Below are 22,524 nucleotides of genomic sequence, written 5' to 3' on the forward strand. Positions count from 1 at the left end.
GGACAATGAAATAAAAATTTCGCTCGAGTGCTACAGGCATCTGTACCGGTTTGCCAGTTGCTGTTAATTCAAGCCGTTCGCTGGTAGATGCGCGAAGCAATTCTGACATTTCGCTAGCATGGTAGCAAACCATTTTTGACATAACATATGTTTGTGATTCAATGCGGGCTGCCTGCATATCCTTACAAGAAAATAGACACCGGCCATCTTTCTAGAAAACAGTGTTTGATTGATTTCACCATCAAAATTTAATCAGTTTTTAATGTCAGAACCACAGTCCGCCTTACTACTTAGGAAACAGCTAGCAGGTCAGTAAGAAACGAGGAGAAATAGCCTTGCAAAGCCACGAAACGTGCCCACAAAATGTCGATTTTCTCATTAAAAAAAAACCATCATGCAGATCATTTTTTGAGTCATTTACCCTGCGATTTAAAAATAAGTTCCCACACCCTGTTCACTAGTGCCTCAAAGCTATCTTACTTGCACCGTGTTAATCTAGAAATATATTTTGAATTAAACACCTCCAGCCCTTCACTTAATGGCTTAGTATTAAACTTTTGTGGTTAAAGTCTTCAACCTTTGTGTACTCGTACATCGATATATGAATCATAGAAATTCTAGAACCCCGCAGCAAAAGGGTAAAATTTTCCAAACTGCCTCCAACGCTGATTTTTGATCTGACAAAACCAAGCTTTTACAACCTTCATGACAATCAGTACGCAAATTTCACAACTCTCATTGGAACACTTCCTGCAAGAAAGTATTTTTTGCATTCGCAAGGTTAAACTTATTATGTGATATCAGGGTTATTTAGTGTATTTTAATTGAGTAACTCGTAAGAATTTTTTTTTATTTATCCAAACATCCACAGGCTCGTCAAAATTAGACTCGAAAAAATTATGCTTTGTGCCAAGTTCTGAGATCTCAAGGTTCAATGAAATTCATGTTCCAACACATAACCCCAATATTTAAACATGTTTTTATTTATTTAAATAGCAATTCATCATTTCAACAACGATGTCTCACTAACATTGTATTCCCTAAAAGGAATGTGCTTTTGTTTACAGCTTTGAAAATCACCAATTAAATTGAGACCTGGATACTAAAAATCTCTAACATTTTGCCATTTTATGTTCCAGTATAGGAGTATTCTATTCCACCCATCAATAGATCCCTAAATTATAAGTTGTAATCATAAGTTATTGTTTCAGAATTAAATAAAAACCCAGTTGAGGGTTTTTCTGCGGGCCTAATAGACGATAATGACATTTATAGATGGGAAGTTCTTATTATAGGCCCTCCTGATACCTTATAGTAAGTATAGATAGGTATTTGCTCATGATGAATAATGCCTTGCCTACTTATCTATTATCTCATTTGCTCATACAATGTACTTCACTAGGCATTTGCAAAGTTACTAAATAATAATCGGTTTTATTTTTATATATTTCGCACTGCTATAGATACTTCAAGTCAAACCCCTTTGGATTGAAAGTTTAAAACAGTGAAAAATCCATACACAAGTAAATAGGGTAGTTCTTATTAATCAATTAAGACTTGCAATTTTGGCATTTTAGGCGTTACGATAGAGTTTGAACATATCGTTACCCTAATGCTTCCAAATTTAATAAATTGGTACAGGTGTTTTATTTTTATGTATATCTGCTTTTTATTTCTGTGTTTTATTATATCTTTTCCGTTAACACGTAATGACCGATTTTTGGTTTTGTGACCCAAAAATATAATTTCAACTTTTTTAGATAATCAGAATTAGGTTAGCGAAATATTCAATAGACCTTTTGACTTGAAATTTCTTGGGCAACATACCGATCGTTCACTCTGATGTCTTTAAACATACCGTAATATCATCAAGATATTTCACGGTGTGAAAGCAATCCATCAAAGTGCTCATTCATACGTTTGTGTCCAAAGCAAACATTTTTATTGGTTGCTCTACGTATTTTTTTCTTTTTACCTCAATTTGTTAGTAGCCATTTATCTACATAATGACTGCGAATTTAAACAACTGATATTAATTGGTTTTCAAATGTAGATGTTTCGAATATCAACACTTAACTCTAATTTCAGATGGAGAAATATAACTGTTTTATAAAACTAAATGACACTAAGGAATTGAGTTGACGCCGATTAGACTAGACCATGTGCCTGACCAACGTAACTTTGTGTACTTTTACATCGATTACTGCTAATAAGAATTTACTTACATTAAAATTGGTAATAATAATATTATCGAATAATCGAATTGTTTTCAAAATCGAGAGAGTAAATTGAAATAAATCAATCACGCTGTTAGGTGCATTAGCAATCCAATTCTCGATAGAACATCCGAAAACTAAAATTATAAATTTAACTATCGACGGGATGAAATATTAGCTCGATTTTTTTGTAGATAACATTGTTAATAGGATCGAAAAAATAAAATGGCTTAATTAAATGTGCTAGTGTGTTTTTTCAACGGGTTCTTCCGATCTTGTCATCAGTTCACTCAAATAAACGTGGTAAAAAAACCTTTGGGATTGTTTCAAGCGGAAATCCCCTCATCCTAGGGCATAAATTAGATCTTGTGTAAATACTCTCAGACCTTTATCAATTGCTATTTGAAATTGCCAATTATTCCATAAAATGAATACAATCAATGAAATCACCTTATTTATCTGCCTTCTATATTATTTAATTCTTATTTGCTTCTTTTTTCCTCTCTTTCTGGTCACACCTCAAATTAAATCTTCCTTTGATTCTAAATGGCTACATCACTTCTGTCTTCGCGCGAATGTAAACCCCATTATGGTGTTGCAAAAGTACAGTCGGCGACACATAAAAGTAGTCGATTAAATAATTGTTGTGTAAATCTGACTTTTTACCTCGATCTACCTTTGCGTAAATGATATAATACTGACAAGTAAATTTTCCTAGAATGAAATGAAAGACTAATATCCTGCAGGTACTCTTAATTAAACATTACAAAAATAATAAATAAAACGCAAAATTATGCATTTTTAAGCTCATCTTTCAGATTTGAATAACTATGAAGTTTTACTTGGAAGCTATTGCCTATTAACGGCCTAGAATTAAAATATTTTTGAAAACGTAATCTTCCTATATGAAATCCAATACGAATTTATAAAAATTCACAATAATTTGTTACACAAACCCCAACCTTTGTTTTGTTTGTCAGTTTTACGTTGAGGGCCCTTTTTCATAAATACCAAGAGTGGTTAGTCTTCTTGCACAATTTTTGTCGCACGAGATGGCAATTTGTTAAAAACTATTTTCTGTCTCAGATGTTTGGTAAATCACCTGCTTTCTTTTAAGAAGTCCTACATGAAAAATAAGAAAGGAAAAGTGGCTAATGTGTAATTGAAATAGCTGGTAAAACTCCTTAGGGGTTATTATTATTTTATTTTTATCACTTTAAAATTGTTTGTAATACCGTCTACAGCGATAAAACAACTCTGAATGAAAATTATTAATCAATAGGAACATCGCAGATGATAAAATGTGTACTTGCTACGTAATAACATATTTTTAAACATTTGAGTGACCGAGTGTTGTTCATTACTATGCAATTGTTCTTAACAAAAATTAGCATTGCCAATGATACTTGTTTGTGTATGTCTAAAAGCGTTAATACTATTTTGGCTCGTATCAATAGGTGAAAGTTTGGCCCATGAATGTTGTTACAGTAAACACTGTTGCGAGAAGTTTTAGATAAAGATAATAGAAAAGGTAAAGATGGTTAGTAATAAATAACAAGACTAGAAACAACCCAACTGCTTTCAGAAAAATATCCAATGTCTTCACACACCGAAACAGAAATCGTTAATTACTTTAGTTTGACAAAATTATGTATACATAAATTAGCATTACATTGCTTCAATTGACTGATTTATTCTAATTAGATGGTTTATGAATGTCTACAGTTAACTAGGTTCTCATTTCACTGTCAATTAAATTCGTAAAATACCACATCCTGCATTTCTATGAGCGATTTGACTTTTTAGCGGCGAATTAAACTTTCAAAGCGTAGAAACCAATGTTTGTTTTCTATATTTCAGTGAAGGAGGGTTTTTCAAGTGTCATCTGTATTTCCCTAAAGAATATCCTCTGAGGCCACCAAAAATGAAGTTTGTAACAGAAATATGGCATCCAAATAGTAAGTTTTTTGACATTAAAAAAAATTGAATTACTAATAAGTGTTCTAATATTCTAGTTGATAAAAATGGTGACGTATGTATATCCATTCTTCATGAGCCCGGAGATGATAAATTTGGATATGAAAAAGCCTCAGAAAGGTGGTTGCCTGTTCACACTGTAGAAACCATTCTGATATCAGTTATTTCAATGCTTGCAGATCCTAATGATGAGAGTCCAGCAAATGTCGATGCCGCAGTAAGTTTAATATTTGAAATTAAAGCGTACATTAACTTGTTTTTTATGAAGTAGGAAAATTTTTGCTACTTCAAAATATCTTCAAATATATGAAAATTATTTTTACTAATATCAACAACAACATCGCTATCGACCATTCCGCCTTAATACTAATATCATACAACCAAGAAGGACAAAAATTGGTCATAAATCGAATTCCGCTTCTAAATTTGATTTCACCGAGAATTCGACCCATTGGGAGTCGTAAGCTGTCGGCTTCTTTCAATAACCTCAAAAATGTTTAATTTATATGATTAACTCACTTAATGTCGAAGCGAATCAACTAATCGTCTGTAATTCCACTGTTAAACATGTTCAATGCTTCAAAGGAATAAATTATTGTTGAGTTATATGCAATGATTTGTAAGTAATGCAAATAGTTGTGCAAAAAAGTGCCGATTAGCTTATAGTTCGTATTCAGAAAATTGTTATTCCAGCATTATGTCATATTGAATTTGATTTGTTTAATCGCAGTTTTAAAAATTAGTTTAATCGATACTACTTCTACTCATTTTTTTTCACCAAAACGTTTGGTTTTTGTTTACAGAAAGAGTGGCGAGAGGCATATACAGAATTCAAAAGGAAAGTCGCCAGATGTGTTAGGAAATCACAGGAGCAGGAAGAGTGTTAGTAGGGCTTATAATTTAAACTTAAATATAGCAGGTTTTTTAAAATGCAGCCAATCGAAAAACCTCAATTAATTTCGTACTGAGGAATTTTCCCGTCGATTTATGATAAAGCCAAGTAACAAACCTAAGCTACCCGTGTGACCGTTTCTAGAAGGTGAAACCATTGAACGCTAAAATTCAACAACCTATATTCGATAGTTTAAAAATACCTCATCTAATTTTAATAGCTGTTTAGTTAATAAAACTACATTTCTTCATTAGGTCTGTTAATTTGGCTTACACGCCGTGAGTGAGTAAAGACTCAAGTATCTGTCTCAATAACTCATTGTAATATTAAAAATGACTTTCTTCGGTCGGATTTCAACTTGTCTTTTTGTGTCTATTACCTATATCGAAAAAATTATTTGCTTAAATGTTTCGGTTATCGCTCTATTGGTTTAAAATGTTTAAATTGTCTATGTTCTGTTTTGATTGTCATTTTCATTGGATATTATCGCAGTGTTACAAACCATAAGAACGAAACTGCCACTTCATAGAGTAGATGTGTATATCGTAGTAATGTTTGCTATTGTTATGTAGTGGTATGGTGCCCTTAACATCATGATAATATTTGAATTGAAAACAATATTTTACAGTAATTCGTTCGTCTACCTATCTATTATGATTTTTAATTAAGCTTTTGTTATAAATGCATTCGATTGCATTGGCAATTGTCCTATTCGCTATCAATTAATACTTTGATTTATTTGAACGATCTCCATGAAACCAATTGAGATATGTAATAGTAATACGTATGCAGCCGCATCGCAGTTGGGTTTTTAGTTTAATTTTTACAATAAAATCAATTACATATTTGAACTAGGCGTGTTTTCATGAAGTCCTTTCTGCTGATAGCATCGTATTCAGCTTTCGAAAATCAGTAAAGCTAAACCGGACTACTCATGCGGCAATCTACAGGGTCCCTGTAAATTTCCGCACTTGTACTGCAAGTGTGCCAAATTCTTCACCCTACTTCCCTCTCCAATTTTCTGTGAATTGTGAATAGGTTAATTTATTTTTCGCAGGTTAATTTATGACTTTTAAGTTTTAAACTATTGTAGATCGGCCAACCCGTTTCTGGAATGATTTTGTATAAGAGCTGTGGGGATATTACTGCGCTAAATTTTAAGTCCTCTTAAGTTCTCCTTATTCATTATAATTCTTAGTCATTATTTAAAAAATTAATGGGTTATAATGCCTTGATTAAATTCGAATGACAATCCCCCTCTTTTCAAAAACTATTGTTTGGACAGTATTTTATTTTATTTTTATTCATATCTGCTGCAAACGCAATCCCAATTTTTTGACGTCTTGAAGGAGCCATTTGTTAACGCACAGATCAAAACAACACTGATAAATTGCTACGTCTTGTAGATAGGCCCGATTTCTGTACAGATGGGGCCCTGAAAATTGTACCCTGTACCCTGATTGCTGTGTGAGTAGGCCGCTTAAACCGATAGTTAAATTCGAATCGGTTTTAGTGAGCGGATTACACAGCAATGGCATTCTGCTGATTTCATGTAATGGGAAACATGTCCGAAATAACAGAACACCAATTTCGGAATTACCGGAAATTTTATTCTGAAATGTCTAGCATACGAAAGTATTTATTTGAATATCCATCAAACATGTGCTACTGAAACATAATATTAACAGAGAAAACGCGTTCGCATTAAACTATCCGTATTACTATGCATTTGTAATTAAGCAGCAAAAAGTCTGCTGTTAGTGATTGTTTTGTGTTTATTAACACAAGATGTGTGCTACATTTCAATTTTATGAGTTATTATTGCGCTCTAATTTGAAAAGAAAGAGTAATTTTCAAAATTAGCTTCCTTATCTTAAATCCACATTTTGCCGGATTGTTCGCTTGTTTTTTTAAATATTCGCGTGCTTTCCTTATTTATATTTAATCGCGTTTCTTGTGCGTGTTTTTTGCTATGATATAATACCCTAAATCAGCATCTTATTCACCTTTATTAGCAAATATTATCAGCTGATAATAATTCAACGATATAATTATATATGTTATGTATTAATAAAGTTAAGTATAACCATTTTCAGTGAATTGAGAATCCTCTCTTAAAATTCATCCAAAATATGGTTAACTTGACGAGAAAAAAACTAAAATGTATGTTTTTCTTGCCTGGGCTCGTCTTATAAAATTGGCCAATTACAAATGAGTTGTAGGGGAATTACAGGTTTTTCCAGACTTAATCAGTCCTATTTACTACTACAAATGAAAGAAAAACGATGAGTATTTTTCTGGAAAATGTTCAAACCATATTGCTTGTAGCAAATTTTGGATTTCTTAGAAGCTTTTCTCGTAATAAGTGGTTTTTATACATATCATAATGTTTAGACCCCGTTTTATTACTACCTATTTACGACTATGATCTTGGATCTTGCTTAAGTTAATAATAAAGTTGGAATATTCCACCTAAAATTTCAAATAAGTTTAAAGCTGACGAAAAAATCCTGAAACAAATTGTTTTGTTAGAAATCACTATTCACCTGAAAATGTCGTACTAAGCGCGCCAGTTTTCAGGTCAAGGAGATGTGTCGGCGAAAGTAGATAATTGCTATTATATTGTGAAAATCTAAAAAAAGTCCAATCCCCTGGATTTAAAAGACATTACTTTTTCCAGACTTACATTAAATCAGTTACTGCTCTGGGTATCATTAATTTCAGATTGACCTACAGCACCTTTTTAGAAACTGCAGGTCTTTTGTTAAAAAAGAGTGATTACTTTATCCTTGCTAATGAAGCATTGAATCATTTTATTTTTCACAAACTCTTAATATAATAATGTGTGTACATTATCTGACGTGTTTTTTTTTCGTAATAAGCGACTTTTTTTTATTGAAATTTCCATTTTAATTCATGTTTATACTTAGGTAGGTCAGTTAGAGGATAGCAAAGTCTACAATTTAATTAATTTTATTTACCGCTTTCGAGAATATTTATATTTTTGATTCTTATGTAGATTCGCTAACACCTGGATTTTGTTGCAAACCGCTTTATTGTATCCATTTTCATTTTATTTCTAAACAGATTCTCATATAAGAAAAGTCTTAATAATTGATTTCATAAGTTATATTACAAACCCTATACAGGGCGGTCCAGATTTAATTCTCAAAAGTTCGTCAGTGCATCGTGCTCGTGAAGATAAGAAGATATTTTGATATCAACTTGTATAGTTTTTAATGTTTTTTTTTATTTGAAAATTAATAAATGAATAGAAATGGTAAATTTTTCAACAATAAAATTGTCGGCCCACTAGCTTCTGAAGAGTTGAATTTTTCAGTGCTTATTAAGACCTCAAAATAGATTATTTAGTTTTATCTCGATCATTTGTATTAAAAATAAAACAATTTAACTGTTTGTTAATATTTCAACAACAATTTTGCGTTAATTGTATATCTTGAATTATTTTTTATCAAAACTCTTTTATGACCTAAAAAGTTTGGATGATCATTTGTTTAAATCTTAATCTAAATTTAACAAATAGGCAAGCGTAAGGAAGAAGACTGGTGATAAGAGATAAAGATTTAAAAAATACAAGCATTTATAAACGTTTTTTACTATTTTTACGAGTATACTGTACTACTCATAATTAAAACTGAATCACCTTGTATATTGGGAAATAAAATGTTTACAGGTTCAACCTGAAGTAAATAGCAACGAACCTGTTTATTTCCCAAAACTTCTCCTTAAATAATGGGAAAATGTATGATTATACAGTCGCGCTTTTCAACGTTTTTAGTTCGTTATACATATTGTGAGCAAAACTTTGTAGACATATTTAGTCAAAAACAGTGAAAGACCGTCTGAACACGTCGTGAAAACAGAAATCGGACAGTATACAGCGTGTTTTTAATATAATGTGCTAATATTCAGACTAGTTATATTATTTACATAATTTCTTGGTTTCACTTCTCCTTCTTGTTCTTCTTTCTTGGTTTCACTTTGAGAAAAAGCTTACATGTTCTAAATGTATTTTTCCTTTGTTCTCTAACTTTTGAACTACAAGGTGATTAAATTTAAAACTTTTTTTAAGACGTTCTGAAACGCAAAACGCTTCTAAAGTCGTTTTCTGCTGTCGAACATAAGTAGAAACTATTTTTGAGATTCTTGTCTTCATTCCTATCTAGGCCCGATTTTATATTTATGTCCTTTTGTAGTAATGCGAAACAAAAATGTATGTATTCAAGAGAATAATATTGAAACCGAAAAATTTTATTGAAATTTAATTAATCGAAACACATTTTGGAATGCAACAAAGCAACACAATAACTTCGCAGGCCGTCAATTATTTTATCTTATGTTTTTTCACTTATTCGGTTTTCTGAAAATTGATTATCACCATCGATAATTCACGGGCAAAAAAAATCGATTGAAAAACCTTAATATTTGCTAATTTATAGTTTCGAAAAATGACCGAAAATCTAAGTATGTAGTGTTTGTATACACATTTTACTGATATTACAACCTGGATCTCGGCACCAAAGAAGAGAATTATTTTTCCAACATTTTCTACTTGAATCTCAGTGAATTTTATAGGTCTTATTTGTATTGATTTAAGTTAAACTGCACGTCAGTTCACATTTCAATATTTGGTTATTTAAAACAATTTCATATAGTTGGTTGTAATGCAAGCAGCTAGTAAATAAACATGTTATCCAACTCATATGTATGATGAAGTCATTGCCAATACCTTTTGCTTTGAAAAAACGGCAAAATATTCAAAACGATAATTTATTGTTGCTTTTTATTACAATTTATAAATTTATTACCATGCCGCACAAAACTACAAATAGGTATTAATTTATATCGAACGCGCTGCAACACCATAGTGAATATAATTGGTTTTTTCACCTATTTTTCTATTGCCTTGGAACACTTTCTTGCTCCAAATATGCGAAAAGAAAGTTTTCCTGAAAGAAAAAATGCACCAGTTGCTAAGGCAGAATAACTGGCTAAAGTAAAATTAATGCATCCAGGTTTTAGGGTGAGGGTTAGTAGGACCAATGTCAGGTCAGATTTTTCGGAACGGTACTAATTACTTACCGTGTGATAATTTTTTTGTTATTTGCTCATTCGTCACCTATTGGCATATCAAGTTCAGAGCTCCGAAAATATAATGGTTTGTTTTGAAAGATTTGGTTGGAAAATCGTTCCAGGAAAATGACAACTGTCCTAATTTCAATAATTACGTCTTGAAAAAGATTCTAGTCTACTAGAATATGCGTATTAATTCAATAAACTGAAGATGATCGTTCGACATCTAGCGAACTAATGAGATCATAATTGTTATTTGCATATTTCATTTTCGCAATATGAAACCTAGTCAATTTGATTGAACTAACACCGATTTCGACTGATTTTAGGTCATCACAATGTAAGCAAATTTTCATGCAAACATACACGATAATTAAGTACATTTTTATAGACTTTTCCGTGGATGGATGCTGTGCGGGTTTTTCCAGACAGGTTAAAAATATAATTCTTGGGCTGATTTATCGGATTTTTATTAGAGCTGGATAACTACTTACTTCTGGGAAAACATGCACATTTTATGTAGCGAGTAGGAAATCAAAACAACCTAATAATTGCAAGAAGGTGTAGAAAATACGCTTAAAACCCAGTTATATAACAGGAGATTATTTATTAATGTGTGTTTGGTAAGTGCAAATAACGGTTACCCACTAAATATTTTAGGTGTGGTATTGATTTTTCTCTTTTAGCGATTATTATTCATTAGAACTTTGATTTCATTCAGTTGTTTGTTTAATTTGTTGTACTCTAAACCTGGCTAGTTAATTTTCTATAGCCAATCCTTCTCTAGTATTTATCCGAAATATTAAATTTAACTCGGTGGTTGAAGATTAAAAACTTTTTAAGGTATTTTTTGTATTCATGTATTTTTGTAACACGCTTTGTTATTTCAATTATTATCGTAAAAATATTTGATGGTCTTACAAATCATTCTTAGGGTACTTATTATTAGTATTATTTAAAGGGGATATTTTAAGCGGACAGATAATTTTTGAAATAAGGAAAAATTATCTGTTAAATTGATGAATTGATTAGTTATTATTAGTATTATTTCGTTTTTAACATTCGTTGATGAGTTTACTTGTTCTGTTGTGCTTGAAATTTTGAAACCAATTCGTACACAATGGATTACTTCAAAAAAATTATTTACATTTGCATTTAAAGCTTAGTGACAAGATATTTTAAGTACTACAAATAATTATCAGAATAGTACAAATAAGTATCAGAAAACTAAATTTTCAATATAACTATTTTGCACATTTCTGAAAACATCAATAAAAATTACTTTGAGTAAGTATTTAATCATAAAAAGTTTTAGTACATTGCCATGAAAATAAAATAAATTGAATTTCTTTAATCGATTAAGTCGAAAATAAATTAGCTTTCTTTCTTGCATTAGCTCCTCCATTTTTCCCCCAAATTATCAAAATTCAAATATTTTAGGTGAGTTTTTCGGGTTTTCAGGCCGTCGTGAAATATAATTTCTTCCTGCAGTTTCGCAAGCACGAGTGGCTTGCGTTTTCAGAGGTGGTTCGCTTGAAAGCTTAGGACAGTGCAGAAGAAATTCTATTTTACGACGGCCTAAAATCCCGAAAAACTCACAAGTTTCAGGAAATGATTCGAATTCAATTCAATGAAAATAATTTTCCTCCAATTTATTTGACGTCTTAGTCTTTATTGGAATCAAATAACGCAGTATATCCAAATACACTAAAGGAAAAAATTATAGCTTTTATGAAAAAAAACATTTTTTAGTGAATTAAAATACAAATTGAACTTTGATAATTTGTAACAAATGCACCTTAACAGCCAATGAAACTTTAAAGTAAGAAAGAGAATGCCGATTTCTTTTTATGAAAACTGAAAACAAAGCACGCTGCTAATTCTTACCGTTTCAAAATTTATTTTAAAATACCAAATGGAGGAAACTTTGAATGCTGGTCAATGATATACGCAAACCTCGACCATGTGGAATCAAATGATTGCAAATTGAATACAGAAATCAGAGATCTTCACTTAAACAGGTGGCAATTTTTATGAGACGTGTGTATAACTGACAATAATTTTATCATTTGAAGATCACAAAATAATTTTTGCCTTTCACCGTTAAGACTATTTCATATAAATATTTTAGCTTTTTCATATTAATGGGTCACCCTTTATAATGTAGATCTCAGCACTTGTATCTGCAACGTTGAAATTCGCACGTAAAAATACATTTAAACCTGGCCATCCGCGACTGTTTTATTTATTTATTTATAGCTATAATTTATCTTCATTTAAAAATGTCTCCATTTGCTCTAATTATTTACTGATTTTCTTAATTAATGAAATTATTGCTGTTAAAACTGTTTATCGCCAATACCCGTTAAACCTTGAAAAAGGCGTTTTAAAATTGAGGTTTTTACAGTTTATAAAATGAGCAGCTTCAATAGTAGATTAAACAGCTTGTTTGTGGGAACATTAACACTTACTTCTGTTTTCGATTTCCCAAATGATAAATTCTCACATTATAAAGAAGCTCAACTTCTATGAAAGTAAACAAGTGAGGTAGAAAAAACATGATTCCAAAATGCGAGACATTTAAACTTGACACAAAAAAAATTGAAAAACTAAAAATACTCTTTTAAGTAGTGGGGTTTTAGCGCACCTTGTCGGAGGTATAACTCGCTATTCCTCTGCTCGATTTCCATTTATTTAAATTTGCTCAGTGAGTATCTGGGACCTTATTGATGAAAAGCGCGTCTTTATAAACAGAGAAAAATTGTACAGACCGAAAGTCTGGACAACAAGGAGACTCCAGTGTAGTTCTGAGTGAAAATTTGTTGATGTTTAAAAGGAGCTCCCAATTTTGGACTGGTTTTAATTTACTGGAGTGTGTCGCGATACAAAATCCTGTCGGCTAAAAGTTAAAAATTGATGTGAGACTTTTTGAAACCAAACTGAATTATTTCGTTTGTTTTTGTGTGATCGTGGTCATTCTATCCACAGAAAAAAATTGCCGGTAGCAAAAAGTTTGATTTTCAATGAATCTTAGATTATTGAGAAATTTGTCTCAAAATAAGCCTAATTTAATTTAATATTGTTTATCATTAACTCAGTGGACTTAATATTGAATTGTAACAATGACGGTTATCATAAGTGGACAAGACAGCTTAAAAGATCCAGGTGCCCTAAAAAGGAAGTGGTGAGTAGCAAGAATAAGTTCATTTTAGTTCTTTATGCATGTTTGTCTGACTAAAAACCATCAAAGTTTAAATACGTTTTTCAAGAAAGATTTTTTAGTACTCAATATTCTTAACTAAGTATATCCGAAATTATATTCCCAACTAAGCAAAGAAAAATCCAGAAATTGATGAACTGTTTACACTTTTTTCTTATAAAACGTTCTACAATGCTGTGGGCTATGGGCTACTATTTTGTTAATCTGTTTATTATTAGTAAATCACGAATCAACAAATCAACCATCATAAAAATTATTGATCATCATTAAAATTTATATTTTTTCATTAATATAATTTATTCAGACAATTTTAAATTTTAATTTTCTGATAGATACACATACATATAGGTAGTTAATTTCAAATTAATTGCTTCTTATTACTTTCATTACAATCTATTTTTTATATTAATGCTAAAGCTTTAAAAGTTGATATATTATCTAAATATTTGAAGTAGAGGTTATTCTCTGCATGAAATTAATCGCATAAACAGTTTTTAAAAATAGAGTGTTTATGTCGCCCAACAAGTGTCTGCTTGGCTCTAAAATGAACTTTTATTCGTGAAAAAAACACTCAGACATTTTAGATGTGTAGTTTATTATGATTATCGGTGCATTTCCAGGCTTGAAATTGCTCAAATTTTCCATCCCCGCTAGATTATTAGAATTAACTGGTATACACAATTTCACAGATAAATCCATTGTTTCTGATTAATGAAAACTAAGCAGTAGGTGGCCATTTATTGGTTAGATGATATAACGTTTCAAACAGCTGTAGTCCTATGTCAAAGCTATAAATCGTCAAAAAAAAAATTGAATTGAAAGAATACAATATGATGTATCCTAATAGCGCTTTAGGAGCCAAAACGATGCCATTTGAAACAATCTCATCAAATCATTTGGCACGACAAATAGATAGTACACACATTTAGCAATATGTGAACCTCTTTATTTACTAAGAGTAATACCATGTAATAAGTGAACAGAAGTTAATTGAGACATTTGCTTAAAAAATTTTAAAAAAGCGCACACTGAGAATTAATCTAAATACGTACCATTGTACATTTTTGCAAACAAATTAGATTTGCTTAGAATTCAAACTAGATGGATAGATTTTAATTATATCCTACCGTAGTTTGGTTCGAAAATAAGAGGAAAATTCTAAACATAAAAATGAAGATTTGGAAACAAGCTCTGTATTTTGAGCCATGGTTTCAAACACCGGCGTAATGTAGAAAGTTTTTTTTTCGATGCATTTGTAAATATGTATTTAAATTTATAGTTTTGAATATTAATTCCAAGCATTTTTAAAATTTTTCTTCTGCACTTAATTAGGCGTTTAGTTTGGATAGAAAATACAAATGTTTTAATTAAAGCAGTCTTATTTATAAAAAAAACTTATTTAACGAATTTACTTTCTGAGCATTCAAACGGATGCGTGGTGAGATTATTTTTCTAAAAGTAGAAATACTGATGTCCACCAATTATGGTCAGGAAATAACCTTAGACCGTCCAGATGTAGCGAAACTGTAAATTAGAAAAAAAAGAACGAGAAAAACAAATTTACTTAATAACAATCAGCAATTTTATTATATTTTTTTATTTATTTATATTTGTTTATTTTATTATATATAATATGGAACGAATTGACACAAAAATAGCACAAACGTTCAGTGCTTGAAGCGCCACAATTACATACAAAATATAAGCTCCAACTGAAAAAAAATCCAACAAAAAAAGAAAATTTTAATTAAAATGTTATTTAAAGCAGCTTAAAGCCAGTGAACAAACCTAGTTATTTAGTAACTTAACTAGTTATTCGAGGTATGAATAAAATATACAGGGTGATTCACAACCTTATGGACACAGAGCAGGGTCGTCGACCTCAAAACAAGTCGAGTTTCCATTTAAGTTTTTTTCTCAGGCCCATGGTTATGATGGATATGATATTTTACAGGATGTTAAAGATTCAAAAAAAATTTGGTATTTTCTCTTTAACTCCTACAGATTATGAGATATTTTGCTCAAATTTTTAACATAAGCCAATGTTTAGACCCTTTACCCGTAGGTAAGGCGACTGGTTGTGGAAATCTGCAGGGTCTTTTTTTCTAGAGGTATACCTCCTTTTACCCCCCCGATCTTTTTTGTGGTGCGCCACTGACTTCGACCGATCACATTTTCGCATTGTATGTTCAATTCAAGAATTTTCTGATCCCTCGCAGTTTTTTCCTATCTCTCTATGTTTTCGAGTTATTTGCACAATTATAAGTCCATGTAGCGTTTCTGTGAATGGATGGAAGGTGATTTTCTATGAATTTTTTTCTATTTTTTGCGCCGTTTTGTTCAATTCAACATATTTCTGTGAAAGCTTCAAGTGCAAGTGGAAGTTGAAATAGGGATGACTGACGAGCTAACTTTAAATTTTCTTTTTACTTTAATTTAATTTACAATAATTGAGGTATATCGGCTGTAAGCTAATCCAAATAAAAATACACAAAAATGTAACGAATATTTCAATTCATTATGAAATTAATTTCTTTCATACAAAAAAGTTAACAAAAGAACTCAAAAAAATCTTTAAAAAAAAATTAAATTCTCAGAAAATCACCCAGGAACCATACATGAACTTATGTTTGTGCAAATAACTCGAAAACGAAAGCAGATACGAAAAAACTGCAAGAGATCATAAAATTCTTAATTGAACGACAAATTCAAAAATTTGTTAGTCGAATTCAGTGGCACGCCACAAAAAAGTTCGGAGGGGGAGTAAAAGGGGGTATGTCTCTATAAAAAAGAACACCCGTAAATTTTCACAACCAGTCGCCTTACTTGCGGATAAAGGGGCTAAACATTAGCCTACGTTCACAATTTGAGCAAAATATCTCATAAACTGTAGGAGTTAAAGAGAAAATACCAAATTTTTTTTGTAACCCTGTATCTCGTTAACCATAGCTTAAATGAAAACTCGACTTGCTTTGAGATCCTCTGCACACCCCTGGTCTATATCCATAAGGTTGTGAATCACCCTGTAATACCTATTATAAAGATATTCAGAGTGTTTCATGGTCGATACCAAGAAACAAAAGAATAGATTGTTTGTTTCCAGGTGGAATACAATGTTAAGATTAACTTAATCCTTAAACGATGTTTCCGTTGAGCAGAATTTCTAATCGATTTCAAATTTTAAAGTTCTATTTAAAACTTGCATACTTTCTGACCGAAATGCTAACATCACTACAAATTGGTCTCGGACAACCAAAGGACGAAATCTCAAATGATGCATGTTATTTAGTTCCCAAAAGCGCAATCGAGCAAAGAGTTAGGAAAAGTGTGGATGCAAAACAGAAGAAGTAACAATAGAAGAAAAACAAGTTGATAATTCCAACGCATGCTTTGTTATATTTAATGATTTTGAACCTTCTGTTGTTGTCACTTGCATAAAAAAACTAGCAAGTCCTAGCAAAAGCGACCATAAACTCAGACATTGCTAAGAAAAGACTGCACACTTACGCTCCTAAAAAGTCAAATGAGTGTGAAGAGACAATAAAACATTCAGAAAATTGCATAAATCATCTGAAATAAATATCGAGATCACAACAAAAGGTGAAGATGAGTGTAAAGCGGGATAGTAAAAGAGAATACTATTAAAAGCACTTCTAGAAAAAGACTCTTAAACCACAAATACACAAATACAAAGTAAATACATATTGAATCTAAATTAACGCATCAGTGATGCGGCATCATATTATTATTTGCATTATAATCACCATAAATTCATATAGGTAGTAGTGTTACCTTCCATTTGTTTGTTTCCTTGAGTTTTGTAGTTTTTCCAGAACTCAAACATGATTTGTGCGACCTTACCTTGTTGCTCCGAGTTGAATGGTCTTAGAAACACTTTCGGATTTCGAAAAATAACACAGTCTGTTTGTACTTTGTCTTCACATATAAATAGAAATAACTATCGGTAGTAGAATATTCAGTTTTACTGCGAATTTCAATGTTTCTATAAATAAACAGTACAAAGACAAACATTCTGCTTTGGCATACAGTCTCGTATAAAAGGGCCAAACAAATTGATGCAATGCATTTTGCAATACATTTTCACTTTGTAAGCTGATGTTTATTGAAAAAGACAGCTATATTTAAAGTAACAGTTTTTTAGTAGAGGATATCATATTATTTTACAACACCTATGTACGATTATTGCTCATATGACATTATTGTGTTTGTGAAACTTAATTTATTTCATAAATCTGATGTTTAAGAGCATCGCTGCAGAATAGTTTTCAACTATTAATGAATCGAAACGAAAAACTTCTAATGTCGAATATCTGGTTTATTACCAAAATATTTTGAAAAAATAACTCAAAGTAAAAGCCTTAACTCTGGCTTGATCTAAATCAGTCATATAGAAGCCCTGTTTTCTTCATACGGAAACCTCACCAAGACTTCAACTCGAAATAGATTTTTTTAAATCTACATTTTACATATTCTAAACAGAACAGATCTGGAATAATGAGAAAATAGTTTGTTTCTTACAAAGTTAGTTTCTTCAAAACGTATTTATCTATTCTACAATATTTACCCAAAATATAAAAGTTATTTCTTGTTTCCATTCTAAGTCCTTTTATGAATCTAAAAACCCTAAATTCTAGTGAGATACAAATATTTTTTTTGTTTAAGTAAGCTATCTTTGAAGCTTTAGTTAAATTAAGCGACTTCTTAAATGCTGTATGTTATTTTGGGAATGATTCCTTCTGAAATTGTTAAAATGCCGTACGACTTTTTATTTTGTCCATGCGTGAAATGTTTCCTTCTTTCAAAAATGTTGAGTCTCCTCTAAAGAAATTAAAATAACGCATTTTTAAGAAACAACACATATGTATAAAATTAATTTCGACTTGAGAAAACTTGGCCATATAAAACTTACTTGCTTTAAACATGTCTAATACGGGTTTAGAAATGTTGCCTATACTAAAGTCTTTTATGCAGAAGTTCATACGATTATAATGCTTATTCAATTATTTTATTGCTTATTTTGGTTCAATTAAAATAAAAATTTCGTTTTAAGTCATTTGCTATTTGACTGTATTTGAATGGTGATTCCTAACATTTCTGTCACACAAATCTACTTTTATCAAGAACTTCACTGCACAGAAGAAATCAAGTAAATCTGCTACACAAGTATGGAAACTTTTCCTGGAATTAGGTTTGGAAAAGGCAGTTGCTCGTCATTTCACTAGTGGTGTTTACTTTTTTAAAATGCCTGGGTATTTCTTTTAGTTTAAAATACGTTTACTAATTTTGTTACATAATCTATCCTACAGTAATATAAAAGGAAATATTTTGCGAAATGTATATTTGAAACTCAATCTAATTTCTAGTTGAATAAGTCCATATTAGGTTCGCATGCAGTTGCAGTATATATTTTTCTTGCTGAAATGGTAGGAACGTTACAATGAAGCCGTCGACGCATTGTTATCGTAAATTATTATCACATGAAACATAATAATACGGACATTACTTTTATTTCGAAAAACAACACACGAGCTGCGTCAAACATATTTTTGAGCAAAAAAAACGTGTTGTCGACAATTGCTAGGAAGCCATTAAGCATGAATGCAATGTACGATCACAAGGCAGCGTAAATAAATAACTAGCAGTAAGTGTAACGTTCAAGCTGGTTATCAATCTTTTCATAGTTCCGAAATTTCAATGAAATTGATTCGATAATAAATTGCTTGAAGTAATACGAGTTTGCTATTTTGGTGACAGTAATTCGTTACCTGATAACAGAATCACTCTTAAATATTTCCTTCATATTTATGAATTTGATAAAACGTTTTCGGTCAATTTATTTTGGAATCGTCAGTTTTAGTTGATTTAAAAATTAAGCGTGTTTCTATAATTATATCTCAGTTTTGTAATTAGAGTTAGATGAAGGCAAGATAGTTTACTTAGATGTCCGATAAATAGGCGTTTAAAAATAACGCTTCGAAGCCCAGCAGCGTGCTGTGAAGCTGTGTATAATTAAAGAAAATCACAGACAATTTATTCAAAAATTTTAAATAGATTCGTTTTTCAGGTACGCCCGGCAGCTAAAGCTTTTATCGTGTTTCCTCGTTCTGTAATAGTCACGATAGTAGACTAATAGTTAATCAATTCTGGCATTGATGCATTGATTTTAAATCGTCGGAACTTGCCGTTTAAATTCTATCTCATCCAAGCCATCAAATTGGAACTAGTAACATTTTTTTGTTAAATACACTTTTGAACTCAGAGATAATAAGATTTTTTTAATCCGCACTTATTAAAGTACGGAGGTTTTTTGAGGTTTGTGAAGTTAAAAAACGGTTTAGTTTTTAATTTGATTTATTTATACTAGTTTAATCGGAATGAGTCAGCAAGTCTTTTACTTTGCTCATGTACTTAATCTGACAGCAAAAATTAGCACAAATCTGTGAGAACTATCCGAATGAAAGAGCAAATAAATACTAACACACCATTAACTAATAGATAGATCATCAGATATATTTAATAAGTATTTGATATTGTCATTTATGGAGTTTTAACCCAAAAAAAGTATTTTTTGCATTAAAATACTACTGGTCAATAACATCAATTTTGGCTAATAAAATGAATGTTAAAAATATCACCGTGAAACCTATTTCCATCTAAGCAACCTGCAAACAAGTTTAAAAATAACCATTTTACGGTTTTACTATGAGTCGTTAATAGATGTATGGATTGTTATATCCACAGACACATGATGAATGTTTATGAAGTATTGTTATATGAAAAAATAGCTTAATTTATGCGCACTTTTGTTTTCCACTTCATGATATATGAGTATTGTATGCACACGCCCACAGCTGAGTAATACATTTTTTTATTTGATTTTAATAGACACTGAATTTCTTATACACTTACTTACTTCCTTTTTGCCATGTAAGTGCAAGCATATTTTCTAAATAAAAAATTACAATCTACAATTCTGAACATCTGAAAATGGAGTTAGTTAATATTATCAAATGATCCAAGAATTAATAATGCATATTTATTAGATAAATTAGGCTTAATGGCGTAAATTAAGTAACTGTAAATGTTGAAATGTTTTTAAAAGTGTATTATCCGCAATCCCATTCAATAGCAAACTTCATCAATCAACTTCATCAGCAAAAAAAGCTTTATATTAAGAACAAAATATATTTTAATCTTCTATCAACAGCACTTTAAATTGTCAATCAGTAAAACTCTTTAGTTTATTACAACCAGTATTACTTAAAAACTGGCATTGATTAGAACTGCACTTCGCGTTAAATGTTATGTAGAACTTCCAAAGAAGATCATTCATTTTGTGATTTATTTATAAATCATTATAAGGAAGATCTACAAGCTCTAAAATGAGTTAGGGCATGAAAACAATTGATCAGACCATTCGTTTACAATTTAATTGCGATTAAATATAATGATGAATTTTCAATACAAATTTTTGAATTAATTAAGTCTCGTAACTACAACGATTGGTTTATGTAAATTGAGTTCTGGTGAGCAACTTCAAATTTCATAAAAAAATACGCTCTTATTCTCTGGGGACACCCTATACATACATTCAATAGTTACCTACACCTTAGGAACTATTATATTGTTTTAATTTTAAACCAATAGACTTTTTACTACGAAATGATGTAATATAAAATGTACATGTGCATGTCGATAATTTATTGATTACGCAAGCAGAAATAAATGTTCCGTTATTTCAAGACACAAGGAAATATAGACGCGATATTTGAAATTGGGCAATTAAAACAAATTTAAGCTTTGCCAAGACAAATATTTAGACACGCGTTCCCACTTCTAATTTTGAATTGCATCTCCCATTATTTCTTCATAGTACTTCGACCCAGGCCTAAAGAAAAAATAACCGTTCACTTTGTTTTCGTTTTCTGAGCCCATTTCGTAACTTTTATAAATTCGGATTTAGAACGTTAGAAATTGATTGTTTGTCTCACGTTTTTCAGTATCTCCTACAAATTGTTGAGTCCTACGAACACGTGTTTTCTTACATTTATTGCAAAGGTCTTTCTTTGTTTAAAATTTCTCAAGCTACGCATCGTTCTATCAGATATTAGGAGAGAGAGACTACTAAGCTCTGGTCCTATGTTTTTTCGCATCACAAACATTATAGTAGAGTGTGCTTTCTCATAACGTCTGTTACACGGAATCAATGTAAATAGTGATGAACAAAATGTTGCAATTATCTTGAGTGCTCAAGGATTTAAATCCTTAATTTAAATCAATCCGCTGTTTAAAAGTTACATAGACACTGTCAATCACCATATTTATAAAACATAAACATTGTAATGTTGTCAATTAATATTTTTTTCAAATGATAACGACATCCTTCCCTTCTTCTAGAAAACTGTTCCGTTTTTTTGTTTTTTTAAGACATTTTAAGTTACAAATACTATGATGTTTAAAAAGTTGGCGATGACATACATTTCTTTATTATTTATTAAGACTTGTATCTGCAAAAAATATTTGACCGTAAATTTCTCCAAAATTTTTGGAAATTATTTTCAAGCCTAAATTAAGTATGATCTGAGCCCCTCTGAATTTTTAGTTTTTTCTTGTGTTCAATTTGTGTCGGTTTAGATTATTTAGGTCATTTAGAGGGTTATTAATTTTTACTCTTTGTATATTTTTCCAGTTTTATTTAAAAAATCACTTCAACCATGCTAACACAGACAAAGCAGCTGAAAATTAACCGAAAGGAAAACAACGCAAAAAAGTGGACACACCGCATTATGTTGAATTCCCGAAAGAGACAAATAATCCCTCATCTGACTATCGACGAGCTGATAACCTCAATCAATAGGCGACGTTAGGAAATATGCTTAAATTTTAGCGAAAAACACAATTATTATGCATCTAAGCAACAATTTTGCGTGTGGAGTTATGAATTGTGATACTTAAAACACGGTTAGCACTGGACAATCTAATTTTCGTGCATAGATAAAAGGTTTTGAAAAAGCGAATTTAAAATTTTTTTTTCAAACTTCTTTTTGGGTATTTGGCCTCAAAAATTTTCGTCTTTAAAAAAGACAGAATTTTCTCACGTCTTT

General features: G+C 30.9%; 2 protein-coding genes and 1 long non-coding RNA gene across 7 annotated transcripts in view; 2 read left to right on the forward strand and 1 right to left on the reverse strand.

Annotated features, from left to right (window-relative positions):
• The first annotated feature begins 68 nt into the window (after nt 1-68).
• LOC125504309 (ubiquitin-conjugating enzyme E2 G1-like) lies at nt 69-5,936 on the forward strand. Its single transcript, XM_048666131.1, has 5 exons — nt 69-308; nt 1,212-1,314; nt 4,077-4,174; nt 4,232-4,410; nt 4,997-5,936. The coding sequence occupies exons 1-5, from the start codon at nt 263-265 to the stop codon at nt 5,078-5,080; spliced, it is 510 nt and encodes a 169-aa protein (XP_048522088.1). The 5' UTR covers nt 69-262; the 3' UTR covers nt 5,081-5,936.
• Nucleotides 5,937-9,866: 3,930 nt separating this feature from the next.
• Nucleotides 9,867-10,405, reverse strand: LOC125504310. Its single transcript, XR_007281426.1, has 2 exons — nt 10,189-10,405; nt 9,867-10,055 (listed from the first exon to the last, which is right to left on the reverse strand). It is a non-coding gene; the product is annotated as an uncharacterized LOC125504310 (long non-coding RNA).
• Nucleotides 10,406-12,861: 2,456 nt separating this feature from the next.
• Nucleotides 12,862-22,524, forward strand: part of LOC109546444 (tau-tubulin kinase homolog Asator) — a 38,044-nt gene continuing 28,381 nt past the window's right edge. For all 5 annotated transcript variants that reach the window (XM_019917403.2, XM_019917404.2, XM_048666127.1 and 2 more), the window contains exon 1: nt 12,862-13,363. In XM_019917403.2, the coding sequence (XP_019772962.2) occupies nt 13,302-13,363 (62 nt within the window). In that variant the 5' untranslated portion in view covers nt 12,862-13,301. The remainder of the gene's footprint in view (nt 13,364-22,524) is intronic.

This window comes from Dendroctonus ponderosae, unplaced genomic scaffold (genome assembly GCF_020466585.1).
Source record: "Dendroctonus ponderosae isolate FM_Combo_2020 unplaced genomic scaffold, Dpon_F_20191213v2 Dpon_F_20191213_4, whole genome shotgun sequence".
NCBI lineage: Eukaryota > Metazoa > Arthropoda > Insecta > Coleoptera > Curculionidae > Dendroctonus > Dendroctonus ponderosae.

Bases quoted from the DNA above. Each gene is read 5' to 3' on its own strand.
- LOC125504309 (XM_048666131.1), top strand. From the start codon at position 263: ATGTCAGAACCACAGTCCGCCTTACTACTTAGGAAACAGCTAGCAG. The intron at 4,175-4,231 runs GTAAGTTTTTTG...CTAATATTCTAG, and splicing joins AGAAATATGGCATCCAAATA to TTGATAAAAATGGTGACGTA. The intron at 4,411-4,996 runs GTAAGTTTAATA...TTTTGTTTACAG, and splicing joins CAGCAAATGTCGATGCCGCA to AAAGAGTGGCGAGAGGCATA.